At 38.3% G+C, this 22,718-nt stretch overlaps 1 protein-coding gene across 1 annotated transcript in view; it reads right to left on the reverse strand.

The window, feature by feature from the left end:
* The window catches only part of RABGAP1L (RAB GTPase activating protein 1 like), a 247,065-nt gene that overhangs the window by 75,540 nt on the left and 148,807 nt on the right, over positions 1-22,718 (reverse strand). Inside the window, 4 exon segments of the mRNA XM_079314187.1 lie at positions 5,460-5,501; positions 17,185-17,328; positions 18,774-18,899; positions 21,510-21,584. Of these exon segments, the coding sequence (XP_079170313.1) occupies positions 5,460-5,501; positions 17,185-17,328; positions 18,774-18,899; positions 21,510-21,584 (387 nt within the window).

A 22,718-nucleotide genomic window follows, 5' to 3' on the forward strand; every position in this document is an offset into this window, starting at 1 on the left:
CTTATCCAAGGTAATTTTGACACATTTTCTCTTAAAATCTACAGCCACCATCCTTGCCATTGTAATTAGGATACTGCTCTCTGATGTCTGAGACACTGACTGACAAAAAGAGCTTTGATGCTGAAAGATGCCAGCAGAAATAACCAAGAAATGCAACTGTCATGTTTGCATAATACTCAGGTATCTTCTGATCACATGCGGAGAGAAGTGTCAGAACTCACAAGCCCCATTAGAAATGCCACTCACCTTGAGCTGAGTTCAAGGAACATAGAGAAGTACTGGGTTTAAGATATTACAGGGATCAAAATAAATCTCTGAAGATAAAAAAAGCACTGGCTAGAAAACACAAGCAGTAACAAAAACATTTCTCACTATTTTCTACCCATTTTCTTTTCAGTATTATAAACCTTCCTGGTCATAACTATGGCTTTCCTCTAGCATTGAGCAACACATTTTTTAACAGTCACACAGTTTAAAACTCAGTAAGTCAAATGTTGAATGCAAGTATTGGGGATCATACTCTCCCTGAGTAGATGAACCCTAAAAAAGAAAGGCTTGGGCATGCACCAATTTTTAAAGCCTCTGGCTCACTCTTACATATCCTGTGACCATGTGCTCTTCCCTGTCTTTTCAAGAATTAGCAGTCACAACAGTACTGAATCTAGAGCCTGAATTCTATGCAATCATGTATTTTAATTCATGTTTCAGTTTGCTAATTCCAAAATAAAGTTTGCCTTTAGCTAGTTTTGCCAAGTTCTAAGACCACAAACAAGATTTAAGAATTAATCAGTGAAATCCCTCTGGTGACTAGTGACAGGACTCAAGGGAGCAGTTGAAGCTGGGTCAGGGAAGTGTAATATATGATATGATGTAATTCATGTATGTAATGTAGAAAAATTAATGTTTGTATGAATAAAATAATAAAAAGCTTGGAAACCAAAAAGAAAACCACAGACAAAGGGACACAGATTGCTTCATCGCTACGTTTTGACCGCCAACAAAAACTGAGGGGCTTGGATGAACAAGTAAATAGACATAGCCACGAAGGAGAAGGAGATGGCTCTCTCAGAAACTGTCCAGGAAACATCTAAGCAATGAGCGCCCAACATCGGGAAAGATACATCTCAATACCGGCTTCTCATAAACATTTGCCCTCATCAGAATTCATTGTCTCCCAAAGTATGGTTTTGTCCAGTCCAACGCAGAGAAAGAAAAGCACATGAATATGCGGAACCAGGAAAAGAAACAAAGACCTCTGCTCCAGGCTAGGAAAAACTGCATAAAAACTGGATTGATCAAGGCGGTTTTGTGAACACTGGGGGATCCAAAGCGGTAGAGTTCAGATCAGAGCGTGTTCACCCAGTGCTGATCCTGGGCTCGGTGTTGTCCTTTGAGACTGTGGCTGTCGTGAACTGTATCTCGGTCGCAAAATAAATTATCTCTTATTTTAATTGTATTTAATTTGACTGAATCTCTTTATTATCTATAACGGGAGGATTAGGTTGGATGTCAGGAAAAGGTTCTTCCTCAGAGGGTGGTGGGCACTGGCCAGGTTCCCCAGGGAATAGGCATGGCCCAAGGCTCCAGGAGAGTTTGGACAATGCTCCCAGGGATGCATAGGCATTGTTGGGGTCTGTGCAGGGCCAGGAGTTGGACTTTGATGGCTGTTGGGGGTCCCTTCCAGCTCAGGACATTCTATGATTCTGTGAAATATTAAAATAGGAAAGAAAGCTCATAATTTATTTATTTTTCTTAGTATACGTGACAATTTTAATGCTTTTAATTTCCAGCAAAAAAGCAAACTAGCTGATGACATATGGAATTAGGAAGTGTGCTGGCACAGGAAGGGTGTATTTTCCTCTGTCATTCTCATTAATTGTCTTAATTGGTGAGAGGAATGTTACATTTGTCTTTACAAACAAACTGTAGATCTGTTGGTAGGCAAAGTTAGCACCTATAGATAAAAGAAACAATGGGAGGGATTACACTGATTGATGAATGGAAAAACAGATTTGCCTTTACAAACAAACTGTAGGTTTGCTGGTAAATAAAATTGGGTAACAGAAGATGAAAGAAGCAACGGGGAGGGGGAAAACTGAATTCTACAAGAATTAAAAATTAAAAGGGAGGGTTATACATTAGAGGGGAATGTCAGGTGTCAGGCGTTCCGGGAAGTCTGTGTCTCTCGAGTACCTCAGCCAATGGGGAAAGAGAGAGGGAAAAGCGGCCGGGAAAATAGGATAAAAAGGGAGGCTGCGTCCTCCAAAATTCGAGAGATCCCAGGGGAATGCCCCATGGCCTCTCCCTTTATTCGAATAAAGCAAAAAGGACTCCTCTGTCTCCTTTTTGGACATAAACCTCTGGTGTTTGTGGATTAATTTCCCTTACATTGGGATTTTTAAAATGAAAATATCAATGATGTTTGTTGGGTTGTTTTAAACCACAGACTTTTATGCTGCCTTCTTCCACTGGGGTTTTCTTCATACACCAGTGTTTCACTGCATGTTCCACTGCTTGGAAAATGAGAGGAGTTAGGATTTCTACCAGCTCAGGTTCCTGAAAGGTAATTCGGATGCAGTCCCTACACGATGCAAGTCAATGACTCCTCATGTAAAAACAGTGCCACCCGCTGGAGACCCTGAGCAGGCTGTGAAGCACAGTATTTGGATGCCACAGAAAAAAAATCCCATGTTTTCCTTTGATAAGAAATCAGACTAATGTCCAAAAGATGGCTTTCACAGCTAAAGAGCTTTAATTCTCTAGCTATTCATTGCTACAAGCATACTCAGAATGTGGGAGAAGGAAAGAGGAAGGATTCCTGTGTGTCTCAAATGTTTATTTTCCAAGGATGACTGCACCAAGATGTCTCAGGCAATTGGTCACAGAAGTAGTGCTGTCATTTCCAAACTAACAAGCGTTCACCGTGAGCACTGAGTACAGGAGAGTTCCAGATGAAAGCTTTTTTTCTGCTGCTATTTAGTGAGGCTTTTGGATGCACACACTTCACTAGAAGCAAGGAAAATGGCATTTACACAATAAAGGTTCCAGTATTCCACTGATGAAGGACTCCCTTATCCAAATTTAAAATAATTCAAGAGGTTCTGGATGAGACATGAATTGATCTGTATTAACAAAGAACAAATCCTAAGGTGTTGTTTTAATTCACTCCAGAATCAGAGGCAAATGAGCTCTGAAACACAGTTTTTAAGGTAGTTTTCCTGCAGAATACTCAGGTTCTATAACTTGAAAAGAGCAGTACAATAAACCATTTTGCTCCTAATGATTAGGAGAGATTATGAACACATTTGAATAGGAAAAAAGTTACTTCTGCTCTCAAATATTCTCTTCCCTAACCGAAGAGCAATTTTTGCTGAAAGCACTAATCCAGTTGTATGGAGCACCAGCTCCACCTCCATGCCACTGTGGAACTGTGCTCTTAGGTGAGTATTTCTGACTTAGAATCTTATATTTTTTACCAATTTTATTTGTACTTGTTTTTGGCTGTATTATACAAGCACTTTCTCAGGACAAAACCTCCTTTACAATTTATTTAGTGTCTATTACTGCTAGAACAGGCAGCTACAGAATACACATGCAAGAACTGCTGTAATTGCTACAAGCAGGATTAAACTCAACTCTTAAACTTAGAAAATAGTTATAAATAAGAGTGACAAATTACATTATTGAATTTTCCTCTGGAATATCCAAATAGAAATGTTCAATTGGAGAAGCAACATGTCATGGGGTATACATAAAAGGAAAAGACTGAACACTTGTGGTTAAAAAAATTGGACTAATTATTCAGCAGGGAAAAAATTGCTGTATGACACCCATTTATTCTTTCCAAAGTTATATTTTTCTAAACAGTTGTTTTGCTGCTAATCTTGGTTCAACCCTTCCCTCTTACAGCAGCAGGAAATGTAAGGCAGGTGATCCCAAAGTGATCTTTCCTAACTAAAGTGAACTAAGTTCTCCTTCCCTGAAAACCCTGTCAGCCATCTTTAGCTCTGTACAAGCACTCTTCCTTTTCTTTCTTCTTTAGTTTTAGTATTCTAGTATTTAGTATTTAGCATTATTTAGTTTTATAAGTTGGTACCTCTGCCTCTTCACAGAACCTGTTCCTACTATGACAGCAGCAAACCTGCTGGGTGTTCGCTGGGTTCTTCCTTTCCTCACTATCATGCCATACCCCTACCAGGTTTCCCATTATTCATACTGGCCTTAAAAACTGGAATATTAACAAGCCCCCACAACAGCAAATAAAACATGAAACAGGAAGAGAAGAGCACCCATTCCCCTCCCTCCTTTTTACAAATTTTGATTTGTGAAGGAACACTTCCCTGGAAAGATATATTGAATCAATTTCCTGTTTATAGAGTCCTCACTAAATACATGAACTCAAGTAGAGTCACAACCCCATTTTCCATATCAGCTGAGTAAAACACAAGTTATTTTGGACACTTCCTCACTGTAAGGATATGCAGTATCTCCTGCCTACACTGCAGTACTTCACTGAAGTCACCTGCCCTCAAGTTGGACAAAATGATCCTTTGGGTCCCTTCTAACTCAGGACATGCTACGATTCTGTGAAAATATACATGTTTGAAAATTTCAAATTGCTCTGTTCACAGCAGCATATAGATGTATATACCTGGTGAGGAGTACTTCTGCCATAGGATTTTGTGCCATAGAAGCTGAATCTCTGAGAATTACTCATTGCTGAATAACTCAATCAGCAGCTGTTCGCTCCTTCTAGGAAAATCACATGGAAAGCCCACTAGAGGACCAGCAACAGTCCAATGGTTCTAGTCTGTATCCCCATTATGCAGTGGGTGTGTTAGGAATGACAGGTTGTTCTACTCTGAGCTTCAGCCTGAGTTATTTCTGGGAATATAATTTGAACTCAAAGGTGGCATTTCAAATTCCATACTGTGTGCTTGCATGTGGGCTGGATTTGAACTAGAGCCAACTCATGGAGATCAGGGTAAATTGACTCTGAGCTCATCTCACTGCAGCCAGTGCTTTACCCACAGGTTTATTTGTTCAGGTAAATTTTGCATCCAGGCCAAAGACAGAAGTTCCCCGTATTAGAGAAGATTTCTATTCCTCTCTCAACATCACAAATATATTTGATACTAGTCAATCACATTTCATACAAAATAACCCAGACACAAAATAGATACGCTGTGAAATGAATCTGAATTGTTTTCTTCAGTACTTACACGAGACATATAAATCTTTAGACTGCATCCCTTGTCCCACAAGCTTTATTATATGATTAAGTTTAATAAAACATATCTATCATAAATACAATTTTGAAAACATCTCAGCCCAAATGGATATTTCTCCTTCATTCCCTTTTTCAGAGGTCCCACTATTATTGCTCCTTTAGACATGATATTAGGATAATCAATATTTTAGTTTAAAAAAGCAAAGTAAATTTTAAACAATTTACTTACCTTTAAAAGAGCCAAAGCAACATGGAAGATTATGTTCATACCCTGAAAATAAGAAGAAAGAGACTTCAATCAGTCCTAGCATACAAACCTCTTTTCATACGTATCATTATCTGGCATCAAAACTCAATGCTGTAAATCGCTAGGGAATGCTTCCCTTTTCCTACTAGACTTTGAAGTTCCTCATGAAAGCCTCAAGGCAGTTTCCAAACTCCCAGGCAGGGGGAAGATGATGGCTCACTGGAGCTTTGGGAAACTTCAGTGACTCAGGTGTTAAGATGTAATAGGCTGTCCCTCCCATTGTTTCAGTGCCTGGCAATGCTGGCTTTCACAAACAGTGCAGGATATTGTCATGTGCTGGGCATCAAGAAAATGTAAAAAATATTCTAGGTGATAGGATATCTATCAAGTAACCAACCTTAGCTATGATTTATCAGGTACAATCTTTCATACTCAAACTGTAAGAAAAACCCAAAACAGAACAAAAACAATCTCACAAGACACATTTTTTGTTGTGTTTAGCCAAAAGTGAAAACTATTTCAAAGCTAAACAAGCTGCCATCTGTATCCAGTAGTTGCTTGCTGGTTTGCAAAACCTGGAAATACAAACGTAGAGAAATGCATTTGAGTGAGAAATACAAGGACAATACATATTTATTTGAAGATTAAAGAATGTCTGCAATCTACATATGTTGATAATATGTGTTCAGACCGTTTGTGTTCAGACTGTTTGCCTCAATTATATTTTCCAAATCTTTTTGCCTTGTTTAATGGCATGATAAATCTTTTCTTACAATGGCTCCAAGAGCTGGTATCTAGAAACATTCAACAGATCTGCACACAAGTAATACTGCAATATTATATAGTTGTGAGATAGCAACAAGACTTTTGACAAGACAACATTCTCTAAGAAATTTCTGCTTCTGCAATTGAATGTGTTTCCAATCCTCTTTCTGAAAGCCTGAGAATATGTTTCTATGAAAATTATGCTGAGTCTTTACAGAAGCTTTCTCAGGAATAAATTGAATTTTACCATAGATAGTATGGTGCCTTGAAGGGATTGCACTATTACTGAGTCCTGGAAATGGTGCAACATCAGACATAATGAATATTGTAACACTGAATTACTTTGCAATTCACTGCATTATCATTGATAAGAAACTGGTTTTTCCCACTAGAGGTCACAATTGTAGCAGGACTGAATCTTGCTTCATCACTAGGAAACCCTTCTTCCAAATGGGATAAAAATTATTTCAAGTTGTTTGGCTTTATGTACTTCTTTTTAATCGAGAAATGTAGGAAAATAGAAGCCCAGTTGTGATTTTCAATCAGGACACAGATAATACCACAGCTCCAGCAGGTTTATTTCAAATATTAATCTGAAGTCAACAGTTAATTCCACACAGTCATGCCATTCACAACTTTTACCTTCTAGCAGGGCGGACTGACAAATATACTCTCTGAAAATGAGAGAAATATCAACAAGCTATCACAAACGCTGCCTTTTATTCTTAACAAACGGATCAGATTTTGTTATTGTATGAGTAAGACTACTACCTCTAATAGTTGGACTGCTCAGGAATTAAGTGTTCTGTGTACTTTCTGGCACAACCATGAAGAAATGTACACCACTTCTCATTTATTTTCTAAATGTTTTCTTTTCCGATCTGCCTGAAACTAACACTGTTCCTGAATTCAACTGAATCAAACTCTCTTCTGGTACTCCTCTTATACCATCACTCTTCACATGGACAGCAATTGCAGCAGAAATAGGTTTGTACCTGCCTTGACAATCCCCATCTCTTTTTTAAGCCCCACCATGCAAGGGGCAGCTCACAGACCTGCTCCTGTTACTTGATGTAACTCAAGGGTCAAGCAGCATCCTAAAACCAGAACATGAAATGACTTAAAATCTTCCTATCCAGCTGTCCTGAGCAGCATTCTACTACTCTCAGCAACAGAAAAACACCTGCAGTCCCCTCTTTCCTCCAAGGCAAGTCCTGAATCAATGCAGCATTTTAGTGCTGAGGCATCAATTGCTGCAGTTTCATGCTACCAGTGAGGCGTTGAAAGGCCACTACACCCCAACAGCTGAGTGGATTGGAGGTGGATGCTCTAGATTTCAAAGCAGTGAAACATCTTTCCCATGTTTGAACAACACACTTGATTACCACTGATCTACCTGCTGGAGTTATTTGTCCTAATTCATGCAAGACTCTTCTTCCACAGCCCCTTCCATGATTATGATTATGATTATGATTATGATTATGATTATGATTGAGAAGGCTCAGCTCATTTTGCCACAATCTTATTTAAAACCTTACTTAATTTACCACACAGTAAATACTGAAGAGCACCAGACATATAAATCATTGGTAGCAATATCCCTCCAGCAGTTTTATAATGGGAACATGGAAGTACATACAAATCATCCATTAAGAGGAATGAGAAGGGAGCCCATATGAAATGAGTTTTTGATAATTACTTTTTCAAACTAAAGGTCATAAATTTAACTAGGCATTTTGAAATAAATGCTGTATGTCTTGGGGATGGTTTTTACCCATATCTGGGGAGGGTGTGTGTGTATGTGTGTGTGTTGTTTGTTGTTTTTTTTTGTTTTTGCTTTGTGTCCGGAATGGTCACTGCCTCTTTCAAACCAAGACACTATAGTATCATGCAGATCTCATCTTGAAATTTAAAAGATTTGCATCTGTGAAAGTTGTTATAATTACCTTAACACTTTTTAAAATACAGAACTGCCAAAAGTAAAATTATACACTTATAAACAAGAACTTGTAAGAGCACAGGAATGGTGAGGGGCTTATCATCATGTTCTATCATAGAATCAGGTATTATTTAAGGACCTTCTTAAGCTTGTATAGAGGCCTAGAAAACTTTATGAGAGCTCATGAAACTCAGGAGTTTTGGAAAAGGAGGAACAAGCCAAACTCAGTGAAATGAATGTGGGAGGGAAAGGGAAGGGAAGGGAAGGGAAGGGAAGGGAAGGGAAGGGAAGGGAAGGGAAGGGAAGGGAAGGGAAGGGAAGGGAAGGGAAGGGAAGGGAAGGGAAGGGAAGGGAAGGGAAGGGAAGGGAAGGAAGGGAAGGGAAGGGAAGGGAAGGGAAGGGAAGGGAAGGGAAGGGAAGGGAAGGGAAGGGAAGGGAAGGGAAGGGAAGGGAAGGGAAGGGAAGGGAAGGGAAGGGAAGGGAAGGGAAGGGAAGGGAAGGGAAGGGGAGAATGTTGGAGTTTGTACCGTATTTCAAACCCCTTACAGCTCCTGCTGACTGCCACACTGACCATCCTCTGCTTTACAGACATACTCTCCTTTACAGAAGCACTTACTTCAGAGGAAAGAGCATGATTTAGCAGAAGAACCTTCATACCTACTGCTACTGAGATGAACGCTCACCACCCAGGAAGCCTCCATTTAATTCATAAAGACTGTAGTTCATAGAAACACCTGCTTCTTTGAACAGTATATCAAAAAACCTGTAATTTCCAATCACAATTGGAGGTGATGTTTTCACAGGCAGACCAGTGAAACTCTCTCTCGTGCACTGAAATTAAGACCGGCTGAAAGTAAACGGAAATCTTACAATGTTAACTCTGGTCTAGTGAGAGGTTTTCCCAGTTCCTTAACTCCCTTCAAAGCCAAGATTCTGTCTGCAGATAGAAGCCTCTTTGAGTCCCTCTGCACTCTGAAACAAGATGACTTTTGAAAAGGCCTGAAAAGAAGGCTGGGAACAAAGAACAAACTGAGACTGGTAAAGATGCAATTCTGTGGGACCCAGTTTGTATTCAGTGAGATCTCTGTGACAGAAAGGCTGCCTCTGGCTTCCTGCTGAAGGTAGGAGGCAGATTTATTCATCTGACCCAGCAAATCCACACAGAGGCTGGAAAAAGGGAAGTCAAGGGGCAGCAAACCAATACTTGCGACAAGCCAAATTCAACAGCCAAGCACAGAGCTGAGTGAGGCCAAACAATTTAGTCATCAGCATTTGCACTGGGGATGACATTAGATAGAAGTCTAAAGAGAACACAGGCTATATTCAATATTAGCATCTCTCCCTCTCCAACCCAGACCCCATGACAGACCTTCCTCTGTTTACCCTTGGCACCATCTTCACCAGCAAAAGAAAGTTAACCTCTTTTACAAAGAAAAGAAATTTAATTCATCAATGTCTTTATCTGTGTTCTTTTCCCCCTAGATAGGCATGACATGTAAAAAGAAACAGGGCATTGATAAAATATTTCTAAAGATCATCACCAGGTAAAAAGAGTCAACGAAGCACCTTCTTAAGGGCTGAGAAGTCTCAAGCCCCACATGACATGAACCTCTTCCAGTTTTCTAATAATTGAATTTTCCTTTCTTTAAAGGGAAACTAGCTATTCAACAGAAGTTATCTTCACATTGTTTCATTATTCCAAAGTCTTTCATAACTATGTGTTTAATTGCACAGTCTTTCAATGGAGTACAGAGGATAATTTGGGTTACAGACTCTAAAGGAGAAGTAAAATTCTATTTATGTTTTGGATGGCTTCCAGCAAAACAATTGCTTGGCAACTCTAATATGTTGAGAACACACAATTTTTTGTTGACAATATGAATATATGGTCGGAAGCATAAACCTCCCTTTGTAAGCAGGGCAGCCTTGGAATATGCTCCACAGGGGCATTTAATTAGCACCTTTCAGGCAGAGTTTGTGCAGCTTGCACATTTATTCTAGTTCAATAAGAAGGTGACTAAAGGAAAAAAATGTTAAAACTCCTTCTTCAAATAAGGCACAACACAAATTAGCAGGTTTTGTGTAAACAACAGATCCAGCTTTCTTACTAAAGGAAATGAACAATCAAAAAAACAAAGAGCTCTTACTGCTAATGTATGAGTACAGTCAAGTTCTCACACTGGGCTTCCCCCAGACTTCCCACCAGGAAATGCTACAACACAGAAAAGGAGAAAACACAGAAATCTCCCCTCTGATCCTATGATTCCATGAAAAATACACATACCCAGTTAAAACCAGTTGATTTAATTCTTACAGAAGCAGGTACCAGGGAGATGGCAAAAACAATGCCAGGGGATTCCATATTGCCTTGTGTCACTTTTCTGTATTTTGCAGCATAAAACAGCACACAATAAATACCAGGCAAACATGAACCTGTATTAGTATGATTTCACATGAAACTTTGTTTATTTGGTTGCTTTTAATAAAAATAAATGGAATTTAGAAGTGAGTATTTGCATGTTTTGGATTTTCTTCATGTCATTTGCTGCTGAGATGTTGCTACGGCTGAATGAAGATTGAGACTGCTGTGAGATTAACATTTTTTTCCTCTCCAGTTTCTGCGACTCCTTACAAAGAACAAAAATTAGTGCCACAGAATTTTAAGTCTTTTCCACATATCAAACTGACCCCTTGCATGAGGTATTTCTGCAGTGATACATTCCTAATTCACCAGCAACTGATTATGGGCTAGCAGCATGTGTCAACTAAGACATACACTAACTCTACTCTTCCCGTTTGCAAAGCTTTAAATTGCACGGGTTTTAGACATTTCTGTCCCTTCTTCCAAAACTGATTAATACAGGGACAAAGAAAGGAGCCTAAATTCACACTAGGCACCAAAGGTGTTATCACACACAAGGAGAGAAAAAGAGGTCTCATCTCTTTAGGTAAGACAAGTCCTCCAGCTCTGGTATGGAAACAGGGCAAGGCTGTTAGATGTGTTCAGAGGAGAAGGAATCTTCCAGATCCCAGTTTTCATGAAAGCAGACAAGGTAAGGGGCTTAAAACACCTCTTGACAGAGAGCTGTGCCTCATTCCTTGGGGGCACTGCTGAAGGCTCATGAGGAACCTAATTGGGATTTTTTCCTCAGGTTGTTGACTTTTCTCAACTCCAGCCTAAATCTTTCCCAGGCTGGAAATCTTTCTCAGAGACAAAACAGGGAAAGTAGAAATAAAATACAGATAGACACCTGGTGTTGACCACCTAGTTGTGTGAGTGACTCGTGATATTTTGCAGAGAGCATGTTTTCAAAGATGTGTCGCCTTCTTTGACCAATGAGTCTTTTCTACTTTGTTTTTCGTGATCTCCCTTATATATATGCCATGGCTTTTCAATAAATCGTTCTTCTTGCTGTTAGGAAGAGGAATTGTGTTGCTGTATTCTTTTGCTGCTTCCCAGCCTCAAGGAGACAGTTCCCCCTCTACCTGTGCTCACACACGACAAAGAAAAATAAAAATACATGCCCACACTAAATCAGCACCTGCCCCCTTGCACTCCTTATGATATTCTTCCCAGTATTATTCCTGGAAAGACACTGGTCTTTCCTTTCCAACAGTGAGTCAAATGCTAAGTTCACATTTTGATTTTACCTATTTAGAAAATTCGTAACAGCCTCAAATTCCAAGCACAAAGCAACGGAAAGTGTTTCATCACAGGCAGACTGCACTAACCTCTTCTTTAAAAACACTTCCCAAATTACCTCAGCTTCCTAGATTTGCTCACGGAATGTCACTCTCCCATTTATGATACTTTTCTTCAGTTATTTTCAAAGTGTTTTTGAAGCTTGCCAAGACAGTTTAGGATATGCTGCTATTTCAATACAGCAGATGGCACTAGTGTTAAGTAAGCATTATGGAAATTTATTGTATTCCTAGAAAAAAAAAAAACTAAGTGAGCATCAACTAGCAGTGGCTAAAATATTTCATGAGCAATGGGGAAAGTAATTCAGAGATATAGTGTGAACATGGCATTAGATGGGTCACCCCTCTAAGGCCCAAAAGAGGTCATTCAAACTGGTCACTCATCCTTGTTACCTTTTTCACCTAGATCTTAGAACATTTTAAGAAGCAGCCTTAACATTTAGGACCACAAAATTCATCAACATCACCGAAAAGGTAACTTCTGTTCTCATAAGTTATCTTGGATTGCAGGCTGTTGTGAGATTGTTTTTCCTTTGCTCATGCTGAGCATTTATCACCAGCCTTGTTATTTTGGGGATAAACAAAGCAGCAGCCATGACTGGAAGATACATAAATTATAGATGCTCATGGGAAGAGCTGGACAATCTTGGGTCAAGGGTTATGCTAAACCCTCTCCTAGAACCTCTCAGATTCCATTCTCTATTAAAACACTCTTATCCTTGGTCCAAACCTGAATTATCAGAAATTCTGTTAGAACATTTTGTGTCCCTGGTCCCCATGGCAATATAGAACATGGTACTACACCTCCAGTATTTTTGCTGTTGACTGAATTATACATGCAAGCACTTTATACTACTTGTTACCTTCACATTGAAAATAACTTAGAATTGTTTATCAATACAATCTGAATGTTTTAAACACACACAACCATAAGCTTTAAGTTCCTCATGCAGTACACACAAAATTAAATCCTACATTCTTCTTCCTTTCTTTTTACGTTAATTTCTGTTCTAGTGCTGAAAAGCCCCCATATTATATTACAGCCATAGATCATCAGATGAATTAGCCTAAAATTACTTTTCCTTTGGATTTAAGTAACTCCTCTAACTACATAAAAGCCAAACATATAGGTCTAGTAAACCTGAGGTTATCTCCATTGCAGACCTCCCCCTTCTGCAACAAAAAAGATCATTGTGGTTGACATGTCAATAGATCCCTGAATGCAGCAAACCAGCATTAGCATTGGACATTCACATTCAAATTCTAGTCATCCATCTGGAGTCTGAGAAAACCTATTCTCTTTCTTTTAAATTAATTAAAAGCTAATTATAGCAGTCAGGGAAAGAAATCTTTTCCAGTCTCTTTACATGAAATAACAGTGTCTGATAAAGACTTCAGAAAGGCTCAGCTCTCCAGCAGGCCTGATGCAAAGGGATTGGGCAGGAGGAAAACATGGTCTAAGTGCCAAAATTTATTTGTCTGTATTCCTAAAACGAAAATAAAGAGACGGCTAATGGCCTTTTCCAACTAATATGCATGGCATTGACTTTGCTCTGGTAAATAGTACTGAAATAACACAGACAGCTACAGCACAGACCTATGCCTACTTAGAATTTAAGCTTTTAATATGCTGTTACTATAAGACATTTTATTTCCATTTTTCTGTTTTGTAAGATTTCTTAAAATATTCGTAACTGGAAGGGTTAACAAATGAAGACAACACGGCAATAAAAGTAAGTCCAGAAAGTTCAATTTTTCTTCCCTTATATATCTACAGAAGATAAACAACTGTGCACAATCTTTTATTTAATTCACATTTCATCCCAGTGTAGATTTGCAGAGGAAGTAGGCTTGTTCTTGACTCAATTCCTGAGGAAGTTTAATAAATTGAAATGTTAATCTGTTCTTTCTCAACTTTGTTGAAGGCACCACAGATGTATCTGACAGTGACAGATAAAAAAAGAGCAGGCTATTATGGTTTCTCCTCCTATGTCAGCACTAGCACAGTCAGCCGGCCAGCCCTGAGTGGTACCATACGGTGTTTCCTGGCACATCCACCCCAGCAAGGCACACACAAGACAGAAATCAAAATTCAGCGCCAATACCTGTAATTCTGCTCTGGTTGTCAATATTTCATCAGGAAGGAGTGCTCCCATCTCCACAATGTGGTGCCACATTTCTACTATTAGTAAGTATTCCCTTACTAGCACTGCATTGTTCACATTTTAAAAGGTTTCTAAAGACACCTATCAGCCTTCATTATAACTGAATATTTTACACAATATTCTGAAAGCAACAGTGGATAACTAAAGGCCAAGGAGTGATGGTATCTTAGCTTTCAATTCCCCTTTCTTGCACTGTGTTATGTGGTCCTGTGAAAGGCATTTTCCCTTCTTTGCTATTAGCTACATTAGCAAACATTAAATAATTTCATATTCAAAAATTATAATCAGCTGCATCTCTTTGGATGCAGTCATGATCCAGTCAGAATGGCAGCTTAGTATTCAAACAAACTTAGTAGTAAAATTACATAGTCAAATTGCATTACGCTCAAACAAACAACCAGCTGTGCCAGACCAAGTAGGGCAGCATGCAGGAGACGTTTTTGCATATTCCTTAGAAGGAGGGAAGTACCATCCTTAAGTATTTCATATCCCCCAAAACTGCACACAAAAATAGTCAGATTAATCTAAAATGGAGTTAATCATAGTGTTTCAAAATTCTCAACTAATACTGGAATGATAGCTTGAGCTCTACACCTCCTTTAGTTTTGGCAGCGCTGTATATATCACAAAAGGTTAAAGAATTTTCTTCTTTAAGCAGAAAAAAATCATGAAAATTTTAAAAACGCTTACAGATTATCTGCCAACTAGTTTGGGTTGTTTTTCTCCTGTAAATGCCTACTGAAGGTCATCTATTTAGTGTTTTTAAAACAAATATTTTAATTTTAAATTGAATAGATTAAAATGCAAAACAAAGTGAAATGTCAACTGCTTGATATTCTCTAGCACAGCTGAGGTGCAACTGTTGCAATGGGGACGTCTCTGAGTGACAAGAGCTTTACCTAGATGGATTGCTATTTCTGAGCATGACTTTAAATCAATAATTTAAAATAGAACAAAAAGAGACAGCAAAACAGAGCAGGCTTGCAAAGTGTTCAATACCATCATGTCATATTGATACATAAGACTGACATGCCCAAATATAACTCTGCATTTCATCAATAAAAATTTTCTACAATGCAAACAGAAATAGCAAAGGGGGGAAAAAAGAAGAAAAGAAAAATGGAACGACTGGGACAGGCAGTTTAAAGGAATGTTGTAGAAAGACCTCCAGGATCCAAACCACACAGTTTGCTGTAATCACATTAAAACTTTCACCTGGATCAATAGGTTTGTGTTTTTATTACAAGCAGCTGTTGCTTTATAAGATATATTATGGAACTGTGCTGGTGTACCTGCCTGGAAGCCCAAAATTCTCTTCAAGCTTCTGTCACAGGGAAGAAAAAGAATTCCAAAATATTTCATTTCTACATGGGGATGGGTGGTATGTTCTGCCTCAGAACTACTCAGGCAATATCCTAAGACCACTGGAAATTGAAGGGTTTATCTTCAACAGTCTGGTGACAACAGTCACACAAAAGCCATGGCAAATCCCAAATTTGTGTGAATTTATATAAAACTGCTCTGAAGCAATACTTCATATGAGAATGATGAGAAGACCTTGACTGTAATGACACTCACTTTGATGGTATTTTAAAAAGTTCCCCATAAAACTTAATTTCCATCATAACTTTAGCTCCTTTTTCATAGTTATGCTGCTGCCCAGGAGTTCCATCCTCAGCTTGTGCCACTGTACCACTGTGCAGGCAAGGGAAGGAAATGTGCCTCCCTGGGGTTAGTTGGGAAATTACAGCACTTTCAACAGCTATTTTTCCCCTCTGGATTGAAAGTTGAATCTGTAATTGAAAGTGAGATCTGTAAGATTTCACTCTTTTAGCCACAATCAAAAATCAAAAACTCAAGCCAATACAAAGACTCCTGCTTGACATGGAATCACTGAATGGCTGGGGTTGGAAAGGACCTCTAGAGATCAGCTATCCCCAGACAAATTGTACACCTATAATCAAAGTATCTTCAAGGTGACCAGAGAGGCTGCCTTAAAATTATTAGCTACCAGGATGCATTTAGCAATGATTTTATATAGTTATCTTCCCCTAACCTTTTCTTTACTATAAGAGTTGCATTGAATGCGAACATTTTGTAACCACACGCAGGAAAGAATGTGGAGAAAGCTTAAGTCAAGAGATTGAAGGATATTTAAAATTCATCTGTATCTATGACAAATTAAGGAAAATGCTGGAAGCTTGTTTTTAAAAACTTAAGACAATTCATTTCAAAGGCTTCTTGCTTTTCTGGGGATATTTTCTGCAGAATATGTTTTAGTGTTTAGCAGCTGCCACTGTTTTTTTTCCTTCCAGTTGCCAGAATTACCAGCATGCTGGTTGTTCAGAGATAAAGTAAGGAACAAAATGAACTAGAGTCAACAGTATTTCATACTCATGAAGCCTTCACCTTTAAAATTATCAAATATTTTATCTATCTATTTATTTTCATGTTTGTGACCCCTTGAAATTTGAGAGGAAATCAGTGACAGATTTAAAAGCAGGTGTAATGCACAGATGCTCTGACTTCCCTTTTACCAAAGGAAAGACTGGTATTTTACCAACATAAATATTCTAGATTATCAACCTATTCTGATTGGCTTTCAAAGAAAGTGTGAATATATCTACAGCATAGACACATACCATTTTGTATCTGTAGTATTGTGTTCCTAGCTAGAATAGCAGGGGAAAAAACAAAAGGAAGGAGCTTCCCTCATTTGAGTGTTTGGCCCCTCTCACTCTTTGTTTAATATCAGGCCACCAAAGTAACATGTACCACCATTTCTATCTGTGGGCACTCTGAATCAGGCCACTTGGAGAGCTTTCCTTACTAGGTGTCTTCAAGAAATCACAATTCCTAACTCTGAACAATCATTTAACAAATTAAATGAAAAATAGGTGTATGCATCGGATATTCTTAATTAGACCCCTCAGCAAAAAATGAGGTAATCCACAGTTCTAATTTTTAAATCAAATCAGTGTTTCACTGAACATCTTCTGTTCAATATAACTATGGGTTCTACATAACTAAGTTGCACACATTTTATAATTAAGCAGTAAAGGACTTCAACAAAACAAAACAAGAAGAAACATTGATGGAGTAAAGAAAGGAATTTCTGATTCCGTATTTTCTTTACCTCACAGAGTAGTAAGTCAATGATGTGGAAGACCATGCAGAGTGGAAACTTGGCAGTAAAAAGAGTGAGGAACCACTGGGATGCATACATATGAGCTTCCAAATTGAGGTCTGAGAAATGGCTGTGCAAGTCTGGTAATTGCTCCTGGAACAAAGGGGAAAAAAAAAAAGATGTTTCAATATTACTCATTAATTTGAGTTCTTCATCCATACTTCCAGTAAGGATCAGGGCTGCTAAATAAATTAAAATAAATATAATAATAAATGATAAATTAAAATAAATAATAAAATAGCAGAACAAAGTGAAAGCTTGGCTTCTCTTGGGCAATGAAGATGTTTCTTGATAAACAGCAATGCCAAGGCATCACATGGTTACAGTTTTTAATAAGATATCCACAATGGATTCCATCACAGTATCAAAGAACACACTGAGACTATACTGAGTAATTACAGAATCTTCAGCAGTCAAAAGGCAGATCAGTTGTAAAATCTATATCATGCTGTATATTTTTAAGTTATTCTTTTGCTGTGTCATGCTATAAATGCTTCTGCCACAAAAAGCAATGGCTACTGGAATCAGATCACTTTGCAGAGCTTGAAAGCAACAGTGTGCACAACTCCATCAGACCATTTCTCTAACTAAGAGCACATTCGCAACACAAAATATGCATAGAAAATCCTACTGAACTGTGATGACACGGTCATTTAATAAAGTATCTTTGTTAAGGGTATATTTGTTAACAAAATCTGTTTCGTTTGTTAACAAAAATCTTTCTGGACATAAGTAAATATTGAGAAGACCATATGCTGAAGTAGCACATTAATTAGTATGCAATTCCACTCCATCAAGTACGAAATATACAATTTGACATCTGAAAAAATACCACTAAATTAAAAATAGTCTGTTTTGTTTGGTTTCAGTATATCCCACAGAGATACCTATGGTTATCTGTGAGAACTGACTTCAGCAAGCTGCTTTTCACAGTGCCAACAGAAGCGTAGAACTTAACAAACAGTAATTCCTTATTAGTCAGAATAACAATGTATAATATTTGCAGCCATTTGATTATGCTAAACTGCTCGATGAAGTAATTCCACTTGAAAAAAGAGCAGAGTCTCTGAAGAGACAGTAAAACCTGCCCCATGGTCCACACTTGATTGCTATTTCATAAGCATCAGCATGTCCTGATTTGCTTGACCTCTTAACACCCACATAATTCATGGCAAGTAGGACACTGATGGAGGCAGTCCAAAGGATATACTGGCCTCAACAGCACAGAGACATTCTCTCTAAGCAACATCAGAAATAGAGTAGGAGCAAACAAATGGGGAAGCAAATATCTGCTCTGTTTGGATACAAAGATTAACTGCAGAAGTGGTATATCAGAGACAAAAGAAACTAGAAACAAATCTGATTCATTATGTTTGAATTCAGCTATTAAACTTCACTGCTTTGCTTTACCCCACCTCTATAAAGAGAGGGGTTTTTATTGTCCAATAGCTTTTGGAAGCAAAGCAGCAATCTCTTCTTCATGTCAGAATTTCCATTTATAAAATAAATCAAAGGAGAATCTGTTACTTTGGCCCCACCTGCATTAACTTCTCCAGTTGGAAAAATTTGCAGTGGAGATCTTCGAAGTTATTTCTGTAGAGGTCCCTCAAGCCATAGTCATACATTATTTTCACAAATACACAGAATGCCTGCTCCTCTGGCATCTGGTTGGAAAAATACACAAAAATAAGGTTAATAATGGAGCTAAGGCTAAGGCTCCATTATTACAGACATACACACTTAAACACCTTATGCACAATTAATTCTGAATCAGGGAAGTATTAAAATTCAGCCAAGTACTGTGAATGCCAAGTTAACCAACTAAAATCTCAGTGGGACTAGTCTCCTTGATGAGCACCTGGATTTGGCTCTGTAAGGCCTTCTCTGAAGAAAATGTGGGATCCTATCATAGGTTCATGTATGTCTACATCCCTACAGCAGCACAACTGTCAGCAGAATTCTTGTTGTAAAATAGGTATGAGAATGACTAGTACACAACTCTCAGTCACATAAAAACAATTTAAAAATAAAAAAGAATGAAAACAAAATAAAAATGCAACAGCTCATGACTGTGATGTCCACTGAGAGATACTTGGTTAAACGGGAAAAATTCAGGAGAACTGAGGTACAACCAACCTCTAGTGAGAACAATGCTCATCCACTTTCATTCAAACCTCAGGACACCAAAAACTCTGAAGTCAGGCTTCCCACAACCCCATCTATTAACGTGCTGATTTTTTCAGAAGCCCTACATCCATGATCTCTGTTTCATTCTGACCAAAATTTCTCATCCAACAGTGGTATGGAAGGTGGTACTAACATAAGCTGTCTGAGCCACTCTACACTTCTATTTGTCAGCTTGAGCCCACTGAATACTGAATTGGTGGGAAGCCCCGTGTCACTAAATCTCCACATCATCTTCCCCTGTGCCTTCAGGTAACATAATAATAACAGGCAGAAACAGAACCCAAATCAACCTTTCCATCACATTAAAAATGTGCTTTCTTTTGGAAGCACCAGATTGGAACAAATGAAAACAATTACTGAGAATCAAGAACAACTCTTGACCTTTTAGTGCATTCACTCATTTGGCCTACTGCCAGCCTCTTATCAAATATCAAATACAGTTAAAAGCTCAGCATGTTTTTCAAAGAGAATTTTAGGCTCCTGATATTTCCCTTCAGGGTTTCATCTTATGATCAGCCCATGATTAGGGCCATGGGCAGTTTCATTTTCATTTTCAGACATCATAAAGGAAAGTAACTGGCTAGCACAAGGTATTACCAGATTGGCTGATACCTATCAGTCTGGGCTTGAATTACCCAAGACAAATTCTTAGGAATTTCAAAGCTCTTAATCACAATTTTATCTGGATGGAATGATCCCAACTGACAATATATAAAAGCCACAGACAAAGTAAAGGGAAGAAATAATTGTATCCTGACCAAAAGGCTCATTGAGACTCCTTGCTTCCCCCTTCTCTAAGCATTTCACCTCAATATCCTCTGATGAAACCAAATGTTATAAAGGACATATTAAAATGAGTGTTAATTTCCATTAAGTATTCCCAGTGTACAGGGCAACTTCTTCCAGCTCCAGAAACACTAAAAAAAGAGTTGATTCCTTGCAGAAATAATAACAACACAGAATTAAGGTAGAGAATCTGAGGTATTACTCAACTGTTAAGTATGTGACACCCACATATTTCTAAACAACTCTGGTACTGAAAATGGCTAATTTTTCCAGTGGAACTTCAAAATACTGCTTTGGGTAAAAAATTAACTGCAAAATAACTTAAATAAGTTATTTTGCACTATATGTTAGACTGCAATAATGGGACTAATTCAGGTTTATTCTTGAAAGATCTAAAGCTTCTCTGCAACTGTCGCTGTGTATCATGTTTCTCAAGACTTCAAGGAGTCACAGCTTTCACTAGGAATTGCAACTTAAACTAATCTGAATTTGAGTTCCAAATGCTTTAGGAAGTGGGTATGTAACATACATAACACCAGCAGCTGTATCAAACCCACACTTTAAAAGGTATTTCAATCCTGACTGATAATTTACTAATTAAAACCTGAGAGAAAAAGCAAGCAAGAGTTTGAGTAGGAATTGTGGTTGAGCTTTGGGGTGGTTTATTCAGATAGACTTTATCTCAATAAATACACTATTTGAATCTGCTGCTTTTCCACGCAGACATCAGATGTAAAGCATCTTGCACCTATAAAAACTGCGCATTTATTTACCTATCTCTGAACATATACCCATGTGTTTATAAAGGAAGCAACAGATCAAATTTTGTGCAGTTTTTGATTACAGGCTAAAATATCAAAGTTCAAAATCAGCTTTCCCTCAGAAGAAATTATAAAATATCCCGAGGAGAAAAGATCACTCAAAAACTAGTGACTATGTGCTTTGATGGGCTGCTCTGAGAATGTCTCACAGAGTTAAATTCATCATAAACACAAAGGGAGCTCACTTAGGTGACAACTACATTAAAATAAAAAAATTGATATGTAACAAATCGCTTTCAAGTTTTCTCACAGAAGTACTTGAGAATTTAACAGTTTTCTCCCAGATAAAGGAAATCTACACTAATGAAGACAGAGGCCATTAATCTCTATGGCCAAAAAGCAACAAGAGGAAAAATAATACAGGCAAATAAGTAACAGTAAATATCTGTCAAACTTGATTTTGATAATCAGCTGATTTTGCATAATTTTACAGCTGCACTGGTTTCAAATATCAAAGCTTTTATTTCGCAATAAACTCACATGAAGTAGAAGCACAGCTGCAAGGAAGGACTGTCCCTGGCAATAGCCAATGTCTTCATCATAGACAGAATAGGCCTAGAAAAAGAAAAATCAGAATGTATTTATAATGCATACAGGCATCACCAAACTGTGTTCTCATCAATGAGCTATTCAAGACACTTCCTTCCAGTGTCTGAAGGGGACTACAAGGAAGTTGAAGAATACGTTCCATCTGATACTGGAGTGATAGGACAAGTGGTTTCCCCTGGACAGAGGGCAAGGTTAGATGGGATATTGGGAAGAAATTCCTCCCTGTGAGGGCAGTGAGGCCCTGACACAGGGTGCCCAGAGAAGCTCTGGCTGCCTCTGGATCCCTGGCAGTGTCCAAGGCCACGCTGGATGGGGCTTGGAGCAGGCTGGGAGAGTGGGTGTCCCTGTCCATGGCAGCAGGTGTAACAGGATGAACTTTCATGTCTCTTCCAGACAAAGCCATCCCACGATTCTCTATGTAACACTACTCAGGCTAAAATCATATAGGGGGTAAAACTGCAATCACTCTCATTCTTTCAGGGCTTTTCTAAAAACACCCACAAGTCACTCTGAACCCTCCACAGACAGTAGTAGTAGTAGTTCTAAATTCCTATAATTTTTATTTTTCAACCACTCTAAAAAGACATGGATTCAATTTCTCTTCACCTAGATCAATGATAATTCTCTTCAGGTGAGTAATGATAGAACTTTACCAATGCAACAAATACAAGATATTTGTTAAAAACAAGGGTAGTTTGAGCTGTGGAGAAAGTGAATGCTTGTTTTTGGAAAAACAAGTTCTGACATTATGCAAGTACAGGATCTAAGGTTAGAAAACTGCTGAGAACTACTCTCACCTGAAGATTTCACCAGAAACAGTTCTTCCATGCCCTTGTTATGCTGAAGAATTAACATGATTTATTTTCCTACAGTATGACAGACATGCTTTTTCTTACTCTTAAGAAATCCCCTAACTAAAATAACTAACCTTTCCTTCCCCTTTACTTTTCCAAGATGAGAAGACAGATACTGTTTTTAAAGAGCTGTCAGAGGTTGTTAAGAATTTGTGGAAACTTGAGAAAGTCTAAGCAGCAGGACTGAGATCAAAGGAAGAGACACCCTGAGAGAATAAGCAAGGTACTGAGGTTACAGCCAGGAAAAACCAAAGCAAAGGACAGAACCAGGGGGAGAAAGGAGTTG

Source organism: Erithacus rubecula (assembly GCF_903797595.1).
Source record: "Erithacus rubecula genome assembly, chromosome: 10".
NCBI lineage: Eukaryota > Metazoa > Chordata > Aves > Passeriformes > Muscicapidae > Erithacus > Erithacus rubecula.